Source organism: Alosa sapidissima, chromosome 11 (genome assembly GCF_018492685.1).
Source record: "Alosa sapidissima isolate fAloSap1 chromosome 11, fAloSap1.pri, whole genome shotgun sequence".
Classification (NCBI taxonomy): Eukaryota; Metazoa; Chordata; class Actinopteri; order Clupeiformes; family Clupeidae; genus Alosa; species Alosa sapidissima.
Window position 1 is genome coordinate 17,437,302 of NC_055967.1, and position 24,660 is coordinate 17,461,961.

Here is a 24,660-nt window from a genome sequence, read left to right on the forward strand (position 1 = left end):
CTCAAGCTCCCTCTTGTGGTAGAGCAGTGCAAGTAAACGGTTATGATATGATTAGTATTAGTCAGACTTCTATTGTCTGCCCTTGCATGTAGCTTATAGGCTTTTAAAGTCCAATTTCAATAAAGTTGGCCGTTTCAGATGGCATACAAAACCTTGCAGTTTAAGTTGGGCACAATGCATGCATGAGTCACTGTCATCACCACTGTTTTTCACACCAACTGTGGTGCACTTTTCCAGCATTAGGTAATGTTTAGGCATGTTGTCTGTTGTGCATCTACATAAGATATTAAACGTTATAAACATAAAAATGTTACGGCACTTGTGGAGCTCTGAGAAGGGAGTCCTAGATCTCAGTTTGGCCAGTATAGCGTTTGTTACATTGTGTATCCCTAATCCTCTGCAGGACTGCACAGAGCTGAGCAGACTGGAATCGGCTACAACATGCACAAGTCAGATAAACATTTGCAACATTTTGCACTTTAATGTTTTCTCCAAAACAGACAACTAATTTCCTCCACATTTGTACACTATGTATATAAGAAATCAAACAATTTAATAGCATAAAGAAAAGATATATGTAGAAAAGTATTAAAAGTTTTTTGGATGTCTTAATCAGATGGACGTAGCTGCTTTTTGTATCTGTAAATGTTTTAAATCGCAATATTCATGAACTACGGGACATGACCCAACAGACACAGCTTTGAGAAGCCTCATATTGGCTAGAGCGAAACCTGGCTGTGGGAAAGGGAGACAGCCAACAAACAATTGCACATCTTCATATAACCCTACATATTCCCCCAAGTATTCACTGGTAGGACATTGGGATAAACAAAACAAAAGCCAAGCCAACATGTGTGTCCAAACATTAAATTGCATCACCAAAGTCACACTGATGCAATTAGTATCAGAGTAAAATTTTTTTTTTTTTAATAATTATATTTAATTTTAGTTCGAAGTTCCAGCTGTCGTAGTTCATCTATGTAATAGATGAATCCTTAATATCTCACCCCACACAAGCATCTGGAAGACCACCTTGAGATCAGAGCCATGGGATTCCTCTTTGCCTTAATGTTTATCATAGTATACAAAACACAGCCTACTCTAATTTTCCACACTTACCCCCTTCCCCTAAACAGACTATTTGACATTTGTTTTAATTGATAACAAGACAATGTATTAGTCTTAGATGCATTAGGTTTTGATGTTTAAAGTTACTTTGCAAAGCTGCTGGAGTTTGAAAGTAGTATGGGTGGCTGACGGCAACAACAGGACAGCTGTCAGACACGTGTGTGCAGGACTGAAACATGTATGTTTGACTAGTTTATAGAGCGCAAGTCTGACACTGCTTGTCCTCGCATCCTTGAAGTGCACTTCCAGAGACACAATTTCACAACATGGCAGAATGTAGTTACAGTTCCACTTTACCGGTCCTCAACACCAGGATGGTTCACACATCATGATGCTCGTTGGGGCGGAAGCCAGGTTGCACGCATGGGTGATTACACAAGCAGAAGATCCCTTCTAGAAGACTAATGGAGTCAGAACATGCTTCCCGTCAGGTGTTTGTGGCTCACAGAAAGCCATGGAGGCTGCGCAAGTCCCACCCGACGAGAGGTTCTGCTTTTCCTGTAGTTAGCCAGAGATCAGCGCCACGGTTAGGCTGTGTGCCATCAGGTGTCAGACAAAGCCCAGGGTGCGTTCCAGTCAGCAGCACTGTGCCCACACACACAACACTGCACCAGGACTAGACATCCAGCTCTGAGACTCTGGAAAACGTACTGCACACTGCAAAAGAAATAACTGCTGATAATGTCTGAAAGTAACGCTACAATGGTAAACACCCAGCTGATGAGCGACCACATCGTCTAGTCTAGCCTGCAGTTCTTCAGCACGGCTGTGAATGTCATCAGATCCCTTTAAACCTGTTCCAGAGAAGCATGGTTCTCCCTCTGCGGAACGTCAAGCCAAGCCAAGCAAATCACGCGTTGTTGTTGAAGAATGCCATTTAAACAGAAAGGAAAGAGATTACATGAGTGAATGTCACTCAAATTGGGCTCTCAGAAATTAGTAGTGTCACGCTCTCAATATATCATAACGCTACATTTCTAAATCAATCCAGGGGTCAGGAACAGATGGGACAGGATGAGAGAGAGGGAGAGAGAAAGATAGAGAGAGAGACTCAAAGTTCCTTGCCACACCCCCAGTCCTCTCAGGCTAGCCCAGTCTGCACCTCAACACCAGCGTAGTATCCTAGCAACAGAGCACGAGTATCATCAGGTTCTCCCACCTTTGCAGTGTGCTCATCAAGCCTGCCTGTGCTTGGCAGAGATCTCATCAAGCCTGCCTGTGCTTGGCAGAGATCGTTTGGCATAGACGCCCCTGCTGCTTTGAGAAGCACTGCTTTCGCTGAGGGCTGTTTTTGCACTGATGTGGGGTTGTTTGGAGTGGAAGGTCGAACGACAAGTCTGTGTTGGGACAAAGTCTCAGTCCCAGTCTCCACTGCCATGAGTGGGAGATGCAGCAGAAACAGAAACTCATTCTACACAGGAAATACAGCACATCGTCATATCGTCCTTTTGTTTGATGTTTTTTCTTGGAGTATCTGTAAAGAATAAATATTGTATCCCCCATCACTTTTAAAATGATGCAAACACGTGCCACTCTAGCTCTTGTAAAGCCCATGCCATATATGCATTATTTACACATCGAAAAATACTGATTTGCTCTTTATGTTTTGATATATTTGTTTTAGTTTGTTTTGTTTTCTTACCTAAAACATCTCATTACAATTAGCCAATCAACATTCACAAACCCAGACATGGCTGCATGGCCCCACCCACAGCAAGCATGGAGGAGGACTCAAAGCTGTGAAAACGCTCCAAACCAAAACCCATGTCCCACTTACGGAGAGAGAGAGGGACCGCTAGATATATGTAAAAAATAAAAACAAGAGGAAGAGTCCAAGATGGAACAGCGACAGAAGCGAGAGAGACAGACAAACCAGAGACATCAGTGTGTCTGTGGGTTGAGTTGGGGGGGGGGCACGCACACACACGCACACACACACACACACACACGGAGGGACAAGGCCTCCAGCCAGTCCGCTAGGCAGCTAATACACTGTTGTACATGTGATGGTTTTTAGAATTTTCCTCCTTTTTTTAATCATCTAACTCTTTATTTAAATATAATTTACTTTTGAGTTTAAAAAATAAACAAACAAACAAATAATAATGAAAATAATTAAGAAAACAAAACAAAACAAAAAAAACACCTCCAGGGATGTAGCGAGTGGGACTTGTGCTGGCTGGATGAAGGGATGTGTGTGCACACATGTTCTCTGTGTGTGTGTGTGTGTGGTGAAAGGGAGCTCAGTGCTGCCCCCTCTTGTTGCTCTGCTGTTCCTGCGTCAGCACTCCTGTCCATGAAGGAGCTAATTTTAAGAGTCTGTGCATGTCTTGGTGTTGGTGTGTGTATTTCAGGGTGTCGAGTGTGTGTGTCGAGTGTGTGTGTGTGTGTGTGTGTGTGTGTGTATGTTGGGGGATTAATCCAGGCTCAATCCTCTATGTACTCCCACAGGTCCTTCTCATAGCCTTCGTGCACGTGCTGCAGCAGGACTCTCCGTCTGCTCTCACAATATCTGCAGAGACCACACACACGATTGATGTGTTTGTCAGAGAGAGAGAGAGAGAGAGAGAGAGAGAGAGAGAGAGAGAGAGAGAGAGAGAGAGAGAGAGAGAGAGAGAGAGAGAGACACACACATTATCGAGGTCACCAATATAGCCGACAGTCAATTGAATGTCACTTAAGGGTTTTTGGCCACAGGTCTAATGCCAGAGACAAAAATGGTCTATTACATGACAGAAAGAGAAAGAGAGATGTAGAGCAAACTAAAGGAGAATCAGAAAGAGTGAGAGGCAGGTTTAGCCAATGAATCATGCAATCAAATCACATCCGAAGTTCATCAGGGCCATTCTGACCATTCAGTAACCTGACTCTCGCCAGATGAATTTCGTTCCGCCTAGCTCCACTCATCCATCTGGGATTGATCCATTGGAGTGGTGCTTCAAAAGGCTGGGCCTTATCAAAAAAATCCTTGCATATGATTGGATAAGCCACTTGTCCGTCATCTATTGACGTGCTACTTCAACCACTCACATCGAAGCCAACCCATGACGCTGAGAACAGTCTCACAGTCGCTTGTACGCTACGTCACATCTATGAAACTCACGCCCTGCGTCCTGATTGGCTCTACCATACAATCTGGTGCTGAAATCACTCTCAACGGAACCGATCCCAGATGGATGTGAGTGGAGCTAGGCGGAACGAAATTCATCTGGTGAGAGTCAGGTTAACCATTCAGAGCTCCAAGGCACAAACAAACGCAGTAACGGCACATGTACCTGTACTTGTCCTGTACTTTCTGCTTGATGTCCTGCAGGGAATCCTGGGAAATGTCTCGCTCCAGGTATCCAGACAGTACTTCTGTGGCATTCTCCAGGTCTGCCTGGTTATTCTGACACACACACGCACACACATCATTTTACATTGAAACATGACGGATATAGTAATGTTTAACAGATGCTTATGTCAACTGAACCCATTATCACTTTGGGGTATATAGATTTTATGGGGAAACTTTCACACTTGACCTACTTATAAAATGGACAATTGTTTTCCTTATCTGCCCCACTAACACAAGGTTGAGGTGACTGCCATAATCTCCCTGTTTAGTTAGCTATCTACACAACAACAGAACCATAATCTGTGTCTCGGAGGCCATGTGGTTGATTGCGTGGGGTCAGTGTTGTAGCAGGACCTTAAGGCAGGATCACATTGACCAGTGGCAGATTTGCTATTGCTTGCTATGGTTCAGCAGCAGCACAGTTGTAGTGGTGTAACAGAGGTCATAATTCGTCCGCCACTCACGGGTCTCGAACCCCCCACCTCAACAAACACCGGCATAGGAGTTGAACATTCTAACCACTGAGCTAAAAGCCCAGGCTTCCAACTCAGCGGTTAGAAGTGTTCTTAAGGTTAGGGGTGTGAGGATTTACACGGGCAACTAGCGCGCTAGCTCAGTTCGCCTCCGTTACACACACGCAACTAGCACGCTAGCTCAGTTCGCCTCCGTTACACACACGCAACTAGCACGCTAGCTCAGTTCGCCTCCGTTACACACACACGCAACTAGCACGCTAGCTCAGTTCGCCTCTGTTACACACACACGCAACTAGCACGCTAGCTCAAATCGCCTCCGTTACAGCGGCAGCGCTAAAGCAATGAGCGTTGAACTTGGTTCAAGTGTCACGCAAGTGTGCAGCGTTTGTTTAACTTAGGAACGAGATTGAACTTCTTTTGAATTGTTAAGGCCTGAGCGTTGCGCTTTGCTGCTGCCACTTATTATCTCCAATGTGATCGCCGCCTAAGGGGCGTTGAGTGTGCGCTACCTCGAAGATGATGGACTGGTTGTTCTTCTTGAGGTAGAAGGCGAAGACGTAGGTGAACATGAGCGTGGAGCGGCACTGGCACAGCACGTCCACGGCCTTCTTGAGGAACTGCACCTCGATCCAGGACATGTTGTGCTGCTGCATCTCCTCCATCTTCTGCTTGACCTGTGCGTACAGCTTGTGCTCGAAGCGCAGGCTCTGCATGTGGTTCATGTAGCGGTTGCAGTAGAACAGATACCGCTGCAGCGCCGCCCGAGAACGCTGCGGAGAGAGAGGGAACCCAAGGGGGGGGCGGGGGGGGTGGGTTGGGGGTGTTCCAGACTGTTCTAATGTGGTACAAGACTGCAGCCAAAGCTGCCCATCGTGTGGTTGACATGGACAGTCTCTACAGTCCTACAAACGTACACTTATTTCCATCTGACCCTGTGAGCCTCTATTGTTAAATGTATATGGATAATGAATAGCACCAGCCTTAGTTTAGTGTGGTCGCTGGTTTAGCCAAAGGTTGTGTCTCTGTGTTGGGGGGGCAGCGCAAAACTCAAAACTTACTACCTCCTGAGCATCTCGCGCGGCCTTGGCATCGTCCTCGTTGTAGCGGTTGCAGTTGTACCTGAGGAAGAGGAGAAGGGACACGATGACGGGTTGCTGGGGTCATTGCGGAACAAGCACCGGGCGTTTCTAATTCTCAAGCAAGACAACACGTGCTGAACCCAAGTATCTGTGCATTGGGATGTTACAGTTAGTCAGCACTTGAGCAAACAAATAGAGTCGTTCTGGAAAAGCCACTGCAGAATCGGATTATGCTAACCCATAAATGTCAACTATGAGACTGCTCAACCAAATCATTCTGATCCGTTAAATGTCAAGCACAAAACACACGCCTGCAAGACTCTCTCACACACACACACACACAGGCTTAGTGGTCTTACCAGGCAGAGCCATGGGGTTCCCAGGGCCCGAGGCAGACCCAGCAAAACTCAGCTTTGCAGTTCTGGTTCCGGCAAACCATGTGGTTGCAGCCGCCGTCCTTCTCTATGGTGACGTGACACTTGGGACATTCCTGAGGCAACACAGCACACACACACACACACACACACACACACACACACAAAGAGACTGCATTATCCACAAGACCTAGTCGCTCCATGCATGAAAGGAGGCGAAACAAACACAAACACACACACACAAAGACACACTACTGACCTTGGTATTTGCAGCAATCCAGTTTGATGTTTCACTGTCGTCGTCACACTTTTTGATCCATTTCCTCAGCCACTAGAAGAGAGGGGTTGCCATGACAACTACTATTAACACCGAGGTGGTGATGCGCCCTTTTATCTTTGCTTCGGGTGTGTTCGTAAATTCACTCTGGCACTCTAAACATGGAACAGCGCCTTGCAAAAGGCAAAAAGACGAGTGTTCTATCACCCTATGAATTAACAACTGGTTTCACAAGGAACATCATTTACATAAAGTTGTGGGTGAAATGGGGGTTTGTTTCATTCAGGAACTTGACAGTGAGGATAATTAACATTATGTAACATATTTTGACTAATAACTAATTCATTGTTTATAATTCGTAAATAAGTCTGTATGTGTCTCACAGACTGAGCACTATGGAAGAGCGTGTCTGTGCCACTCTGTCCCTTTTGCTGGTTTCCAGCATCCACTCAGAGTGCGACACTCGAAATAAATGAATGACCATTCCAGCAACAATCGGAATTTACGAACGGTTTCAAAGTGCCAGAGTGTCAGTTTACGAGCGCAACCTTTGACTTCCCCCGCTCACAGACAGTGCTGAAGAACACACTTCATGCAGAATGGACAGACACAATCACCGTGTCCTGCTTTAAGACATACTTCTGACTTTGGCCCACTCAGTTCTCACACACAGCAGGGTTTGGCAGAAGGTTCTAGATCAGGCCGAGAGGAAACTAGCTGTCCGTTCAACTGTGCTTACATTGCAATGACAAGTATAACAAAAAGAGAAATCCCCCCAAAAAACGATACTTGGAAGTTTGTCAGCTTTAACCAATCAAAGCCAGCATTTTGGAAAAAGTACCTGCAAAAACCAGGTGAATTCCATTTTCAGAAGCATGGGTATTTGTCAGTAGAGCTGAACAGAACGGTTGCGTGAACGTTACCCTCATCCTCTACAGGCCAATAGCTAGGATTCCCTTCTAGCCAAACACATGGCAGCACATAAACACCACACTTAATCATTGACAGATAGACAGACAACCAAGCCAGTGAACAGCCCAGGGGGAGGAGGTAAACAAGAGACCCGGTTCAGTGTCACAGCGATGGACGGTTTGAACGAGCCCAGGGGGCCGGTCAGGACTTGTCTCTAACGTACCTTACATTTGACGGGGTCATGCCAGTTCTCTCCACAGTTGAAGCTAAAACAAAGGAGGGGGAAACAAGAACAGAGCATCAAACTGAGTCATTAAAAACACTCACACACACAGGTGAGTAAATGCTCAGGGCAGGCAACGGCTATGGGATCATCCCAAAGGTATGTCAAGAAGAGCTCGGTGGGTGGGTGTGTTTCTATATGTGTTTGCCAATAATCTTCGATTGTCAAGCCCAGGTACCGCCTGGGAGCCGCGGAGTCTTCGGACATGCCCCGCAGGGTCAACACAGCCATATAACAGTGTGTGTGTGTGTGTGTGTGTCTATGTTTACATGTATGTAGCCTCGACAGCCACATGAAATCACACAAATTGCCCATGGCGCTGAACCCCCCACCCCATCATGTCCACTCCCAGGTGAGGTGGGGGCTGTCCAGTGAGCCTTGCAGTGCACACAGGTGAGGTGGGGGCAGTAATCTGGGCGTCCGACTGGAGGCCTTCGCACAGGTAAGCGCTTTAGCTGCTCCTCTGCGCTCCAGATGGTCGGATTAGGGAGTGACTCACAATCAGGAGGGAGAAAGAGGGAAAGAAGGAAGAGGAAGGGGGGGGGGAGAGAGAGAGAGAGAGAGAGAGAGAGAGAGAGAGAGAGAGAGAGAGAGAGAGAGAGAGAGAGAGAGAGAGAGAGAGAGGAGAAACTTCTCCACATTCTCCTTCTGGAGTGATTGAAAGAGTTTAAAATGGCCACTGTATTGGGAGTGGTAACCGAGCAACAGTGCCTGCCCTGGCAGCTATGCCAACAGAGCCAATCCCCACGCCACTCCTCCCCACCCTCCAGTGGCATCTCAAGCCCAGGTGCCAAGGAGACTCAGGGAAGTGGCAGACGCAGTGTCATCAGAAACGCCCACGCTATAGGGTGTGGGTGGGTGTGTGTGTGTGTGTGGACACTTACCAGAACTGCCGGCCACACTTGCACCTGACAGGCTTGGCGTCGGGGTACTGGACTTTGACCACGTGGTGGCAGTCTGGCGCAGGGCACCATTTTAACAGTCGATTGCACTGTGTGTGAGGGACAGAGGGCAAGACATCAGCAACGCTGGCAAACCTCTGTTTCAGACAGAATACCCTCTACTCTGCTAATCAAACTAGCCCAACAATACAACTACATCAGTACCAAAGATGTCTACAATGATGCATCTCTCCTCTACACAGTTCACTACATGATTCAGACTTAATGAAAACCACCCAAACAAAACTGTCAGGGACTTTTACTTTGCATTTTCCATCTATGGAAACTGAACATTAAAACAGTATGATGGCGTCAGAGAAGATATTGCTTTGGTAGGCTGATCCTCATGCACATGATTGAATAAGTTTGCAATAAAAAGCTCAAGGATATGAGTTTGTAATCTCATTAAAAATCTTAATATATAAGACTTCACAATCTTCTTTTCATTTTGTAAATATGACATTCACTTCTATTGGCTACATAAAGGGAAAGATTGCAATCTTACCTCTACAAAGCTATTAGTAATTAAATGCTGGTACTTCAATTTCACTTTCGAGTCTGTGATCAACCTCCTGCAAGGGAACAAGTACACAGAAAAAAGTCACTACTGAGGTGGTAAAAGAGACACACACACACACACACACACACACACACACGGTAAAAGGAAGGGTACTGCAGACAAGGCTTAAGCATAAAAAAGATGCGTGTATTATTGTAACTATTCCCTGTTTATAAACAAAATGATGCAATAACACCCGATTCCAATATGGCACATACAACAGGCCGAGATCTGAACTGCATGAGTCTGGTTCTGCAGTCGCTGTGCTGACCAGACTTAGCCAGCTAAAAACCTGCCTCTGCCAACAACCCCATACCAAGGGAGAGCTAACAACAGAGCTTTACCAACATGGCACACGACGGGCACAGATCTGGCAGCTCACATCTGCATGCGTCTGGTGGTTCCTGTCCCTGCGCGCTCAGCAAACGCCGACATGGTACAACATTGTGCATGAGCACCCGACATCAGCTAGGAGTGCTGTTAACCAACGCAGTGGTTGCTATGGTCACTATACGGTGTCTTAAGAGCAATGGTTCTGGTTTTAACTCCTCTGTGTGCTGCCCTACACAAGAAGCTGTGGCTGTGAGCTCTTCCTGTCTGAGGTTGGAGAGCTGAACCACCACCACATTACGTGTCGTGGGGGGGGGAGAGAGGTTCTGAGCACTGGTTATTAATTCCCTTCACAACTGTATGTGTGGGAGGATAAGAATGTCAGAATCATCATGACCAAGTTGAGACAGCATTCGTTTGCGAGGAGCAGTGAGATTGTGAGCGTCACAGTGTTGACTTATTTGTGGCGGCTCACCACAATATCAACACTGACCACCACACAATGATTTCCCATGTTGTACTATTTAAATGGGATGGAATTAGTTTATAGTAGAGCTATGTGCACCTTTGCGCAGCCTCTCCTTGTATCTCAACAACCTACATGCACATTTAAAGAAAAAACATTAACAATCCTGCAGTTGTTGGCATAAATGTCGACTGGCTAAATTGTGCTTAAATCGGCATCATAACCACACTGCGCTAATTTGTTAAAAACGGTTGCATTCAAGTTAATTCTGCAAACCTACCACCACAAATAGAATTAAATTCTGTGGGAAACACTGCGTCATCACATATGCCAATGGATGCTGATCTAATGAGTCACATAAAACCCAGTCAAACACTTAAACCCTCAAAAAAACTTGTGCACTGAGACTGGACTGGACTTGGGCAATCTGTGATTAAGAAAAGCCCACAATGCAGTAGGCTTCAACCCATGATGTCTGCAGACAACCAAAGCTGGAGGTCAATTTTCAGCTTGTTGTGCTTTCCCGGGTAGTAGCTCATTTCCAGGTTAATCTGCAATCTGGGTCTCTATGATGCGCCACTAACGCAACTCTGGCAGACTGGCATGTCACATCCTCAGCTGCCCAGTGTGGACAGGATGTAGGTTAAGACAATTACTTTGAAGTCTTTAAGGCACCACAGAGCTACGAGGAGGAGAGCAAAGATCAGGATCAGATGCTACTAGCACTCGTGGCTTTCAGCCGCGAAAGTCCAGACCCTGATAATCTAAAAAGATTAAGGGTCTGGCCACGAATAATAAAACTGGCCCAACTCGAGGGGCGGCACCAAGCATGCATTTGAAAATCTCACTGCACGCAATTGGATAACACTACGACCAATGTAGCGCTGTAACTGTAGCGCTGTCGTCATCTGTTTAGCTCGCTTCTGGCCCGTCTATATCAGATACACCGATGTGATTGGTTACACAAGATGCAAGGGGCAAAAGTAACGTGCATCATTACTCATTGCCAGAGTCTCTTGCAGAGACAATTCAAATTGTGCTCTCGCGAGAACTCTGGATTTCCAGAGAAAGACTTTACTGGCAGAAGAGCAGAAGAGTCGACAGGATATGAGGGGGAGGAGTGGGTGCAGGAGATTACCTACCTACCTACCTACCCCCCCCCCCCCCCCCAGTGTGTACAACCCAAGCATTGTAAGGATAAAAGCAGCTCCTCACAGGCTTGGCCATGGCAGTCCTTACTTTGTGAATTACTCTTAGTCAAGGTAGACGTCCCAAAGTCCCAAGCTAGTTAGCTAGTAGCTAGTTTATCCACCTAACCCTGAGGTGATTCACAAGTCCAAGTGACTTCTTCAGTGATTATTGGTCCATAACGACTTTCTCTCCTTCCCTTCCCATCCCTTTCTCCATCTCTACAGGCCTGGATCACAACAAGCGGTACCTAAAGCGGTAGCTGGGGAGACCGGTCGATAGCACAGCGGAGATGCCCAAGGCACCGATCACACCTTTAGATGGCTTTTCCTTTTCTGGCAGACACCATCTGGTGAGTAAAGAAACATCTACCTGCTGCCATAGATACCCACCCTGGAGACCCACACACACACACACACACACACAAATGTTGTCTTACATTACTGTCAGTTGTGTGCCACTACAACCTGGCACAGTGGGGCTCTAAAAAGACACCCGAGGAAGCATGGTGGTTCAGGTTACACACACACACACACAGATGAGGAAACACTGTAGGTCCACTTACATGACGGTGTTGTCATCCACGAGGATATCGCAGCTATGTGCTGGACAGGAAATAGTCTAAGAGGGGAAGAAAGAGAGAAGGGGGAGGGGAGAGAGAGCGAGAGAGCGAGAGAGAGAGAGAGAGAGAGAGAAAGAGCTGTTAGAGACATGTCCAGTCATGTCCATTTGAAAAGAGGGGTATAAGCAGTGACTTAATTGTGGAAACATAAACCCTGAAATGGCATAGAGTGCCAGTTGTTAATGTGGAGCCGATATAGGTCTTGGTCTGCTCTACACATGAGACCCAGTTTGTGGGTAGCCCAGCTGGATAAAACCCAGTCGTCCGGCACACTACATTAGTCATCCACTTCCTCTGTCCGCACACAAACACGCTAGTCTGCGGACTTAACAGTAGAATGTTTTCTCCATCACACTCACTCACACAAACACACACACACACACGCAGTTTTCACTGACTGACTCGTATACTGACTGTGGCTGCCACAGTACAAAGCTGTGCTCATATCCCACTGTAATATGACTGGACTGAGACCAGACACTACCCCACCCTGGGGCTGCTCACACTGCTCTACCCAAGTGTTCATACGGCTGAACTAAGAGCTGAGAGACTTCCCATAGCTGCTCTGAGCACAGTGTTCATATGAGACTACTCAACGCTGCTCGATGCTCTCAGCACAGTGTTCATATGAGACTACTCAACGCTGCTCTCAGCACAGTGCTCATATGAGACTACTCAACGCTGCTCTCAGCACAGTGTTCATATGAGACTACTCAACGCTGCTCTCAGCACAGTGCTCATATGAGACTACTCAACGCTGCTCTCAGCACAGTGCTCATATGAGACTACTCAACGCTTCTCACTGCTCTCAGCACAGTGCTCATATGAGACTACTCAATGCTTCTCACTGCTCTCAGCACAGTGCTCATATGAGACTACTCAACTCTGCTCTCAGCACAGTGCTCATATGAGACTACTCAACTCTGCTCTCAGCACAGTGCTCATATGAGACTACTCAACGCTGCTCTTGCTTCGTCGTTGCTGTAAAATGACTGATCTGGGATCTGATTGCTGCAATCAAACGTCCATTTACTACAGCGTTTGTGCAGCTGAATGGAAACCTATGACTCACAAATACTGTTTTTACCTATAAACTATATCTATAAACGGCTGAAGTGAGGCCTGTTTCGAACCAAAGCTGCATTTGCACGGCTACAGTTTTTATGGAGCTGAATGGAGACCCACAGAGGCTCAGAGTCAATAAATATGTTTCAGTGGGGAAGGTGCAAGCATCAGTAGACATGAACAACACAGCACTGTGTTTAGGTATCTCTGGGTGGTGAGTGGGAGGTGAGGGAAAAGGTGAACGTGGACGTGGCCTCACATAAGCAGGTGAAATACTGGCATGCAAACATGCTAATAGTCAAATTAGCGGTGTGAATTAGTTGTGCCGGAGAGCTGCTTCAGGATAACTGATGAATGAAAACAGATGGACTTGTTGACCTGAGGTACAAAGTGACATCACACAGGTGTTAAGTTGCATTCAAAAAGAAAAGGAATATCCAGTACCTGTCCCATTCCCTCCTCTATGATTTTGGTGGTTAAGTAGTCGCCCCAACACTGCATACAGAATTTGTGACCGCACTCCAGGCCTGTGAAGTACTGTGTGAGTGTGAGTGTGAGTGTGAGCGAGAGAGAGAGAGAGAGAGGGGGGGGGGACAAAGAGACAGTCATTATCGATGTCACCAATCTAGCTGACAGTCATTTGTACATCACTTCAAGGTTTTGGCCACAAGGTCAAATGCCAAAGACTGACAAATACTTTCAAAAAGGAAAATGGGCTATTACAAGACAATGTTGATTCAGAGGAGATTCTGTTGTTGCTCTCTAATTAAGCAAGACTTTCACTATCAAGTTTTAATTAATGCACAAGATCAAGGTCTTAATAAAATCATTACAAGCATTCACAATAAATGAAAAAAAAAATCAGAGAAAGCGAGAGAGGGAGAGAACGAGAACGAGAGGGAGAGAGCGAGAGCGAGATTCTAAGTTTGCCAAGTCTGTATATATTTAGTACAGAAAATAAAGGGTGCTTTGTTCAGTCTCTCCCCCGCCAATCAATACAGCCCATGGCTTGCCTCTCTGCTCAATACAGCCCATGGCTTGCCACTTTGCCTTATCCTGTATGCCCACTGATGGCAAACACAGACCTGACGAACCACAGATGTGCCCCAGTCACCACTGTTTACCTCCGCTTGCTTTTTAACAGATACATTAAAATATTAACAAAGGCCTCTGCGTGCCACAGCGTCTGTTCCTAATGTATGCAAAAGCTGTATCCATATGAAGGTCAGGAAGACACACACACACACACACACTTGTAGGGTGGCACCGGAATAACATGCCACAGATTTCATTCACACATTGTCTGTGATATTTCAAGCCCAAAACCAAAACCAAGATTATAGACCAAAATCTTTTCAAACTATTTTCAGAAACACTCAATATTCTGAATGTATTGGCCAACACCCGATATGCTATTATCAGGGTCATCTCTGCTTTAGTAGCAGCAGCAGCAGTTGCATCTAGAGTGTATTTGGTCCTGACAAGCCTCTACATCAGAGATCTACATTGCTATCCACCTGCAAACCAACACAGTACACACAATGTAATTTTACTTCACTTATGACACCAACACCTATAGATACCAGATAGATGCAAGATTCTCAAGTATAGACCTCAAAGTTGTTCATTAACTATTAGTGTTTCAAAGAAAAAAAACACTAAAGTAGCTAAATGTAGGCCTACTTCCTTGTTTTGTCTGGAAAGGCAGGAATCAACCGTCATTCAAATATCTAACCGAATCCCAGCATGATGACCCAAGTGCATACAGTTTTATTATTTTAAAACAGGAAGTTATATTAGCTGCAACAGACATGGTTGGATATTACCCTGCTGAATGGGGCGCCTGCTTTAGTGTGTGACCTGGTTTTAGAAAACATGCGTGGTATTCAGGTGCTGAAGGGCATGGTGTGTATAGTGTGTGTGTGTGTGTGTGTGTGTGTGTGTGTGTGTGTGTGTTTTGACTCCGTAAAGTAGGTTGTATGATGAAACACCCAGGTAAAATGGGTTGATTCTCAGGGAGTGACCAAGATTGTCAGCTGCAGCTGCCGACGATAAAGGGCCTTTAAGTAAGGGGGGAGGGGGACTCAGCATTTTGGAGACGGCCATTCAACAGTTGAATACTACTAAAAACGTCTTGACGCCGAAATGCGTCTGTAGTCAAGGGCATGGTGCAATAAAGCCTTTTAAAAGTAACATACAAGAGAGTACGGTTTCCTCCACTTCTATATTGACATTTTTAACTCACCAAAAAAAAACACTTCAAAAAAGTACTTGAGTGAGCGCACCTATACGGTGAAAATACGCGCCTATACGGTGAAAATACGCTGAAACGGACATTCAACAGTGACATTCATGATACTGATGATGTGGCCAAATAACACTAACGCAGTTATATTCACTAAAACACCAACATATAGAACCCATATGGAAGTACCTGCACTCAGAGACTCTGTTTGCATCTAGTTCTTGGACTTGAACAATGGTTTGGAGGGAGCCATTATGTGCATTACAAAAGGACATTCAGCTAATCTAGGAAAGAGTTCTGATCAGTGAGGGGGTCAAAACAGAAGGTCGTCAGGGCAACGTTTATAAAAACACGCATGTAGAAATGCAACAGATGCAAATCTATGCGAATAAATTGTTTTCATTAATTTAATCATGTTAGATCTTGTGCGAGTTGAATGCGCATGTTAAGTGTCAGGATTTCTCATTCTAATAAGTAATATGCACATTAAAAGGTTGGATGGAAACAAAAAAAACAAAAAAACATTGCACTTATATTTCTATGTATTAACTGTAGCAGAAGGCCCCGCAAGTACGCATGTCACAAATGGTCCACAACAACTAGGCCTAAATTAGATTTTAGGGAGTTTACTGTGAGTCATGGCTCACACCACCCCATAGCTATTCTAGAGTCACTGTAGCCTACAACCTCCTTGGGCTTCTTACTCTAAACAGACACCTGATCTCACAGGCTGACAGCAGTGTTTACCAATTATTCACTTTTATGTCCCATGCTCTCTTCAAACTGCCCAAGACACATCTTGTCACATTTAGCATTTTCTCGAAACACAAATATCAACCTTTCCCACAATAAAAAAAAAAAAAAAAAAAAAAAGCCAAATCGTGGATTGTATCTTTAAGTATGTCAGGCATTGATTGAACCTGTTTGCTATTCCTTACAGCCTTCTTTTTTCTTGGCTCAACTGCTGCTTACGAGCAGGAAACTTGCAAGTCATGCTTACAGACCCTGGTGCTGGGGTGGGGATAACATGCCCCAGTTAACAAGCCCAAGGGCTCCCCTCTCTCTTGAGACTTGATCTGGTTAATCTCCAGACCGTGCTTATGAGAAAACAAATGTATATATCAACATATGCACGCTCACCTTATACGCAGGCACGACCACAAAAACTACAGTGACATGCAGCGCAAACGCTCATAGCGCAAAGCCCTTCACTCACTGACTTTCATCACTGTCTGATCACTAGCCTTCAGTCATTAACACGGACTATAGTCTACAGCTTCCTCCCCATAGGCACCTTTAGGGCGTACCCACACTGGGCACAGTTCCTCTATATAGGCACCGTTAGGGAGTACTCTCACTGGGCACAGTTCCTCCCCATAGGCACCTTTAGGGCATACTCACACTGGGCACAGTTCCTCCCCATAGGCACCTTTAGGGCGTACTCTCACTGGGCAGTTCCTCCCCATAGGCACCTTTAGGGCGTACGCTCACTGGGCACAGTACCTCTATATAGGCACTTTTAGGGCGTACCCTCACTGTGCACAGTTCACTTGTACCGTGCCAGAGTACGGTTCTCTCCCGTTCCGCACTCACGCTTTATATTATCGAACTGTACCCAGGCACGGTTGAGCTGCTGTGCTCTAAAATCTTTGCATAGGTGCGATCATAAGCCCAACCGTAGAGTCCTGCAGTGATCACTGGTCAAACGAACCAGACATTGGGGGGTCAAACGTACTCGGGTATGGTACTGATGGAATAGTGGGAGTACGCTCGAAGAAGAAACAATATTCTAGTACCGAGTTGGTTGGTTTGTAACCAGCACAAAAACCTTTCTGTTCAGGACGTCCTCACCTCCCCATTAATTTCCCAGTAGTCAAGTCTGATACAAATGAGTATAAGTATATACACTCTTTTGATCCTGTGAGGGAAATTTGGTCTCTGCATTTATCCCAATCCGTGAATTAGTGAAACACACTCAGCACACAGTGAACACACAGTGAGGTGAAGCAAACACTAATCCTGACGCAGTGAGCTGCCTGCAACAACAGCGGCGCTCGGTGAGCAGTGAGGGGTTAGGTGCCTTGCTCAAGGGCAGTTCGGTCGGTGTTCGAACCGAAGTCCGAAGCACTAACCAGTAGGCCACGGCTGCCCCATGAGCAATAACAGCAAGTCTGACACATACAGACTCAATTTCAGAAACCACACCGAATGACAAAGTTGATTGTTGTTGTATATGATACAGTTGATTCATGCTCACCAGAAGAAAACATCCAATTATAACAACAGAGCATCAAACTGCAACAAAACTCAAACAGTCATCTCAACAAGGATGCCAGTGTAAAGACACATGTATAAGTCTCAAGGAAAACCTCGCAGCTCGGCTGAGCTAGGCCCCCGACTGCTTTGTATACAATGTAGTAATCCTAAGAGATTAGGAGAGAAAGCAGCTCATTAGAAATCCCCTTTGATGGCCCAGGCTGAGGGGGAGCTAGCAGCTTAACCCCACACCCACCACACCCACACTCAGACATGTAAACACAATGTCTATGATTAAACCATGGAGGTATTATATAGATGGAGAGAATGAGGAAGTAGGCCTACCGCCTCAATTCATTTCAATGGCGGCTGCTAGGCTAGTTCATTCAGCCAAAAAATATCCTTAATTGACTGCCGCCATCTTCAAAAAAGGCAGCAGTCTTGTGACGCGCTCACTTCCGGACACATTTTCAAACAACCCAATTAGGTGCCTCTTGACAGACGCCATTTTTATAGATGGTGACAGCCAACCATCACTCAACACTCTGCACACTGAGCACACAGCTGCTTTTGATTGCAAGTGCACACACAAATTCTAAACACACACACACCTACTCTCAAATGCATCCATGCACATGCACACTCAACCTCTCTTACACACACACACACACACACACACACAATGCTGAAATACAGTGTCTCTACCTTGCTTTTTGTGACCCACCATTCCCCAGCACAGAGGCTGGCAGGCTGTAAACAAACAGAGTGTGAGTGCACAGACACAATCTCTGGCATCAGGCTAAACACAGCGAATAGGTAGCGAAGCCTGGCCGACCGGCTGCATCCAAACAGGACCCATCTGACTGCAGGGATTATGCTAGCGACTAGCGAGAGTATAGGGCGCCAGAGGACAAGCTGAGGGTCAGCCTGATCTGTAATTTTTCGTCAGGGAACGGCAGCACCACATGGCACGAGAGAGTGAAAGAGAGAGGTGGGGGGGAGGGGTGTAGAATGATAAGAGGAAAGAAGAAATTTCCTCTTTCATTTCCTCTGCTCCAGAAGACTGGAAGTAAGAGAGTAAGAGAGAGAGAGTGAGTGAGCAAGCGAGCGAGCGAGCGAGACTGAGAGGATAAACCAAAAGAAAAAGAGGACAACACAGTGAAAGGAGTTCAGGGAGGGCAGCACTGAGAGTCAGTGTGTAATCGTGGACTGACCGAGTTGGGGTAGTTGAGATAGCAGATCTGGCATGGCATGTCCTGTGCGGAAGAGCGCGTGTTGACCAGACGTGCCCGGGACTTCTTACTGGGGTTGATCACATGGCACTCGGAGAACAGCTTGTCCAGGTTCCCATCAAAGTACCTGCAGACAGGACAAAGAGGAGGAAACCACTCCACTCAGGGGTCTTGGAGGTGCCAGATGCTGTGGGTTTCTGATGCAATTCTTGTTCAACGCACACACACGCACGCGCGCGCGCGCGCACGCACGCACGCACGGACACACACACACGCACACTCGAGAAACACTTGCCTTTCCATCAGCTTCTCTTTGTCCCAGTTAAAGTGACTAAGAAGTATCCTAGTTATTGTTGCTGGATTCTGTGGGAGACAAAAAAAAACAAGCAAAACTTTGTTAACTATTTCAATTCACTCATCCACAGCCCAAAAAGCCATAATGATCAAAACATTTCAGGTTTTCTTGATGGGTGTAGGACACTTAGTACATTTCTTTGACTTAAAGCAGACGTGTAGGGCACTTTGTGCATTTCTTTAACTAAAAGCAGACACCAACAGGCAAAGAAGCAGTGGAATGTTTCTTTTTGTATGTGGAGAGGCCATCTTGGGCTTTAAGCAGAGATAAGAGTACTACAAGACCCATCATGCAGTGCTAACATAGTTCTCTTGGCTTACTAATAACTGTACAACACACCAGTCATCGGACACTCCACTACTGCAATACAGGGAATGGAATTATGAGAAAGGTGGCTGAAGAAACACACACGCATGTACACACACGCAAAAACACATCTTTATTTCCCCCCCCCAGACGAAACACAAAGCAGGAAGGCAGCCTTGAGCCTTCTTTTGCGAGGCCTTTGGAACGGCAGTGGCAGAGACAGTTCTGTTCTCGTCTTGAGCACACAGTACGGGAAGCCGTGGAGGGACACAGGCTTTCTTGTGGCTCGCTGGCCACACAAAGCCCGATGAAATGAGGTCACTCTTCTCCGTACTTGTGGACACAAGCCACACGGAGAAGACACTTGAGGACACGTGAGCACTGAAGAAGAAACGTGTCATTATATACCTTAGCCTGGCCTGGCATGATATGACCTCTTACTATCAGGACAATGTTAAATGAGTTGTATTGTCCAGCTCTTGGTGGTTAGGGCACCGTTCACTCCACCGCTTGTCAGATCCAGCTTCACGGACTGCGAGTGGAGTGTGGTGAACACTAGTGGTGTAACAGGACTAAACACGCCTGGGAAAAGACGATTAGTCCTCCTTTTGCCTGTTAATGAATGTGTAAGCCAAAGTCAAAAACAAAGTCTGAGGACAAATTGACAAGTGATATGACTATCATGAAAGCAAAGAGTGCAAGTAAAGTAAAGGGAGTGGGATTTAGAAGACGCCTTCAACCAAAACAATATGGACTTGCAAAGTCCGGGAATCAAAGTGGCGCCAACCATTTCACAGGCCAATACGCTACTGCGGTTCCACAGCGATCCTCCCAAAAAGAAAGAGCATCCCACAAAATACACACTTTTTGACTGACTAGATAAGAAGTAGGCTAACAATCAACTGATGTTGACATGCAGCCATAAAGAATAGCAATCCATAAGCATATGGGATGAAAATATTTGTTGTGTTGGTTTGAGGTTTTCTTCCTCCTGTACACAAATCACTAGACTGCTTGCTAAGCTAGCAATCCAAAGTCAGCCTCACGCAGTCAGCTACATTAATATATATTTTTGAGCAAACAACTAGCCTAATGATCTGCCGAATGACTCCCCAATACAGTTGCACTAATCATAAAGGAGTAGTCATTCTCATATATTTCCGCTGTGGCAATGGGACTTGGCTTTTACAAGTGTAGGTATGTTCATTGTCTTCTTGAATTATCATTATTTTTTAAATGGCAGTTTAAACTAGTCCATGTGCAATGCTGTGACCTTCCCAAACAACACGCTCCAGTGAGGTCTCCAGAGACTGTCAATTACCGGAAGTACTTTGGTTGCCTCTCTAAGCCCACGGATAAGACTGCTGAACAAAGACAGAGACCTATAGGTATTAAGACAGTACCCTTGTCAAGCCAGATGCTGTTCCCGAGTGCCAGAGTGCCTAAAATCAAAGCTTTTCTATCAAAGCATGTTTTGTTTCCACTGGCTTGATTGCAAATGGAGGTGGGAGCTGTGTGAGAAAGGGTGTTAGTGTGGTGGTGACTGGGTTTGGCCTGTTCTGAGGAGCTGCGCACGCCACAAGGGATAGGAAGCCAGCACACATGCTGACTGCCGGGATATCTCCAGACAGCTCTGCAACAGCTGCTTCCACCTGGGTCGACAGGCAGGGCATGAGGCCGCAACTGGACACCCACACAGCACTGACTGGATGGCAGAGGAGGCTGTGATCTCTTGTGATTACACAGGCACACAAATGTTCCTATTGTTTAAAACAAGATTTAATTGTGTAAATTGTTCCCAAAATTGTCATGTATTCATTAGTTATAGTATGTTTTATCGTAATGAAAGAAAGCAAAAAAAAAAAAAAAAAAAAAAAAAACGCAAAGTAGATGTACCGCATAGCGGCACAAAATACGACTGCCGTTCAGTCCAGCACATTCTCTCCATAGAAATAGATCACGCCTGTGAATTTGTCTCTATCCTCTACTTTTGCAACTCCTGCTATGTGTATGTAAGTGTGTGTGTGTGGGTGTATGTGTGAGGGGATATGGTATGTGTGTGTTTGTGTGGGAGGTATAGTGTAATGGTGAGTGAGTACTGTGTGAGTGTCACCATCACCCATCGGCAACCCTTCTACAAGCTGATGGGTGTACAGTCACTAGATGTACATGTACACTCATTTATTTCATGGCCCCCCATGGACAGAATTTCACGAAACTTGGCATGCCCCCAGAGGCTTTTAGCGTGACCATACACATACAATTTGGGGCTGTTCAGAACATCTCAGCCGAAGATATAGAAAGAATTCTGTGACTTTGCTGTAACTCTGTTACCATATCGGTAACAGAGTTACACATATTAACCTATACTTGCATGAACATTTTCAAAAGAAATATACTAAATCAAGTGTCCTTTTGGAACTTATTTTCCTTTTTGGGATTATTGCCATTGAGGGAGGGGGAGAAAAACAGCATTTTATGGTAACAGAGTTACAGAACAGCATATTTTAAAAGTTTAAAACCCCTTTAGATATGTTTTCTTCATTTTTATGTCAAAACCATATCAAGGGAAATGTGTGCAACATAAAAAGAATAGAATAAGAAAAAAGTTGACAATATCTTTCACAATTACTTTCAGATAAATGAGCTTTTCAAGAGCACAAATCTATGGGCTACTGCCTGACACTCCACGTCATTATCTTCAGAATGCTGTAACCTTTGATCTAGGGCACATAGAAACAAACTTTAACATGTTTTGCAAACTTTAAGTGATTGGTAATCATTCCAGATGTGTTTTGTAGAGATGTTTAACGTTTTATTTGTTACCCTAGATGTTAACATGTGCCTGATCTTTCCCACTTGCCATGTTTGGTGCTGATAAAGCAAGCCTACTGCAGCACCCTTTGGTGTTGATCTTGGTTTGTTGCCATTTGGTTTCTATGGCAGTGATAAAGCTAATGTTTGAGACTCCTCCTTCCTGGCATTGTTGCAATTATGAGTCATGTACAAATTCATAGACCAGGATTATATGTCCGACCTACATTGGAAACATAATGGAGATGATCCCAGGGCATCACTGGTTAGGGTTTGTGTGCAGAATATCTGCCTGCAGGATTATGCAAGCTAGGCAATTATTTGGTTGAGCAGAATCTGGATTTTTTAGTAAGGGTGGTGGTGATGTGGGAGGGCATTTAAACTATTGAGGGGGGTGGGGGCTTATATAATGGGAGAGAACAGGAAAGGCTAAAACCGCAGAGGAGCTGCAAAATAACTGAAGGCCACCGACATCAATCTCTGGCCAATGTCTGACAGTTGACACAATACCTAGCCTATTCTTTACAGCACGTAGCCCTCTTTTCCTTGCTAAGCTTACTTAACCAGCACAGTCGAGGTGATTCAAAGTACAGGCTTGCCTGCCAAGCCACCGGGCTTAATGAGTCAGTTCCTTATAAGAGAGGATGGCTAGTACAGTGACCCAGACAGAACGGGGTGTGGAATAGTACCACGGTTTCGAATTTACTCAGCTCCTAGGTCTGTGGTGAACAACCCAAAATCTATCGCATGCATAATACCTTATTTGGTATTATCTGTATTATTCGAGTAGCCACGGCTTAAATGTCCGTGCCAGTATGTCTAAATACATCAGTATACAACAGCGGTATGATAAGTTCACTGGAGCACACATTTTAACAAGGTTGACACCATCCGTATCAGGTCACTGGGTCATTAAGGCGGCTAAAATTGATAACTACCAAATATTCTAGATAGGAAGGCAGGCTAACTATCTAGCTTGAGTATTAGCTGGCTAACTGGTGTTCACACTGCCGACAGTAATATTGTTTTATGTTGAAGGAGTATCAAAACATATTTCTGATATAACCGTCTTCTGTAAACCAAAGACTTTCCATTATTTGTCAGCTAAGAACTAGCGCAAACAGCCATGATGAGATTTTAGTTCCGCCATGTTGTTGAGAAGACAGGGCAGTCAGCTAGGTTATCTATCACTTAGCTGATCATCACGTCGTAAACAATACTATTATGCTATATCTGGTGATAAAAAAACACCAGTAAAGGCATAGAGGAAAAAAGGTTAATCGTGGCAACAATTATTTGACTTCTGCATACGTATAAAGGAGGCATCTCGCTGTCATGTATTCATTATTGTCCACCACTACTATAAACGGCTTGTCAATTTGATTTGAAATTTTAACTTGCACATGTTAGCAAGATATTCTACAGGGTTGCCAAACAAACGAATGAGATAACAAGTTATCGTAACATTCAAGTGCTGTTACGTTAGGTTATGTGTGCGTCCCGCTGTTGCTCTATTTTGGTAGGCTAACTTGTAAGCTTGCTAGCACTTTGAAGTTTGGCAGGTAGCTATCCATGGCCTAATTATGCGCACAGCTGATGCATCACGACAACATTACGAGCAAACGGCATCAATCTTGCCAGCTGGTTCGATGACATGTTTCAAATGTGTACCTATAAGACTATTTGAAGCAAGATAACGTGCGCTTTATTGATCAGCTAGCTAAGTTTTTTTCCATGCTAGCTTTAAGTGAACATGGATAGCGCTGACCCCATTTTACAAATTCCTCTCTTAGCCACCAGAGGCAAAATCAGGTTGCAATTCATTTCAAATACATGGCTTGATAACTTTTTGCATCAGTTGTCATAAAAGCCACTTCTGTATCCCTTACCCACTTACCTGTATGACCTCGTTGACCTCCCTGATACACTCCACCATATGTTGAAGAATCTGTTCGGCAGTGAGTACTTCGAATCGGTAGTCCTCCTCATCTTGACCAGGCCCGAGGCCGCTTCCCCCAGTTTCTCCACATTCATCTCGCTCACCACCGGCCACCACTGGATCGACCAGCTCCACATCCCCCAGTTCCAGGTTGTCGTCTTCAGGCTCCTCTTCAACGCTATCCTCGCTACATTCCTCGTCGTCGTCATATTCATAGTTATAACCCTCGTCCGAGTCCATTACTAGGTTAACTTCGGATTATGACAAGCCGAGTTATTGTTGTTAGTTGTGGTAGGTTAAAGCCCGATACAATGAGATAACAAAACAAAACAAAACAGTAAAAGTGTTTCGCTGAGTAGCCAGTACTTCAGATTTTCCGATGCAGAGAAAATAACAACACAAGCGTCGCTGCTGCTGAGCCAACAAAGAGACGCAGCGTCATGAACTGACGGCGCGGCTACGTCATATGAGTGAAG

The 24,660-nt window shown here is 45.3% G+C and overlaps 1 protein-coding gene across 2 annotated transcripts; it reads right to left on the reverse strand.

The window, feature by feature from the left end:
• Positions 1-1,191: 1,191 nt before the first annotated feature.
• arih1 (ariadne ubiquitin-conjugating enzyme E2 binding protein homolog 1 (Drosophila)) lies at positions 1,192-24,651 on the reverse strand. Of its 2 annotated transcripts, none has more exons than XM_042110269.1 (14): positions 24,143-24,651; positions 19,066-19,133; positions 18,753-18,897; positions 13,482-13,574; positions 11,916-11,971; positions 9,313-9,379; positions 8,751-8,857; positions 7,807-7,849; positions 6,654-6,725; positions 6,380-6,510; positions 6,003-6,060; positions 5,451-5,711; positions 4,404-4,516; positions 1,192-3,640 (listed from the first exon to the last, which is right to left on the reverse strand). In XM_042110269.1, the coding sequence occupies exons 1-14, from the start codon at positions 24,422-24,424 to the stop codon at positions 3,556-3,558; spliced, it is 1,581 nt and encodes a 526-aa protein (XP_041966203.1). In that variant the 5' UTR covers positions 24,425-24,651; the 3' UTR covers positions 1,192-3,555. The 2 variants fall into 2 exon arrangements, with proteins under 2 accessions (XP_041966203.1, XP_041966202.1); XM_042110268.1 differs by having other exon boundaries at positions 6,000-6,060; positions 24,143-24,650.
• Between the last annotated feature and the right edge of the window lie 9 nt (positions 24,652-24,660).

What these genes read in the sequence shown, in the direction of transcription:
- arih1 (XM_042110268.1), bottom strand. Translation starts at nt 24,424, where the DNA reads ATGGACTCGGACGAGGGTTATAACTATGAATATGACGACGACGAGGAA. An exon ending in AAAGAGAAGCTGATGGAAAG is followed by an intron (nt 18,898 to 19,065) that starts GCAAGTGTTTCT and finishes TCCTGTCTGCAG; the next exon opens with GTACTTTGATGGGAACCTGG. An exon ending in GAACCCCATGGCTCTGCCTG is followed by an intron (nt 6,061 to 6,379) that starts GTAAGACCACTA and finishes CCTCTTCCTCAG; the next exon opens with GTACAACTGCAACCGCTACA.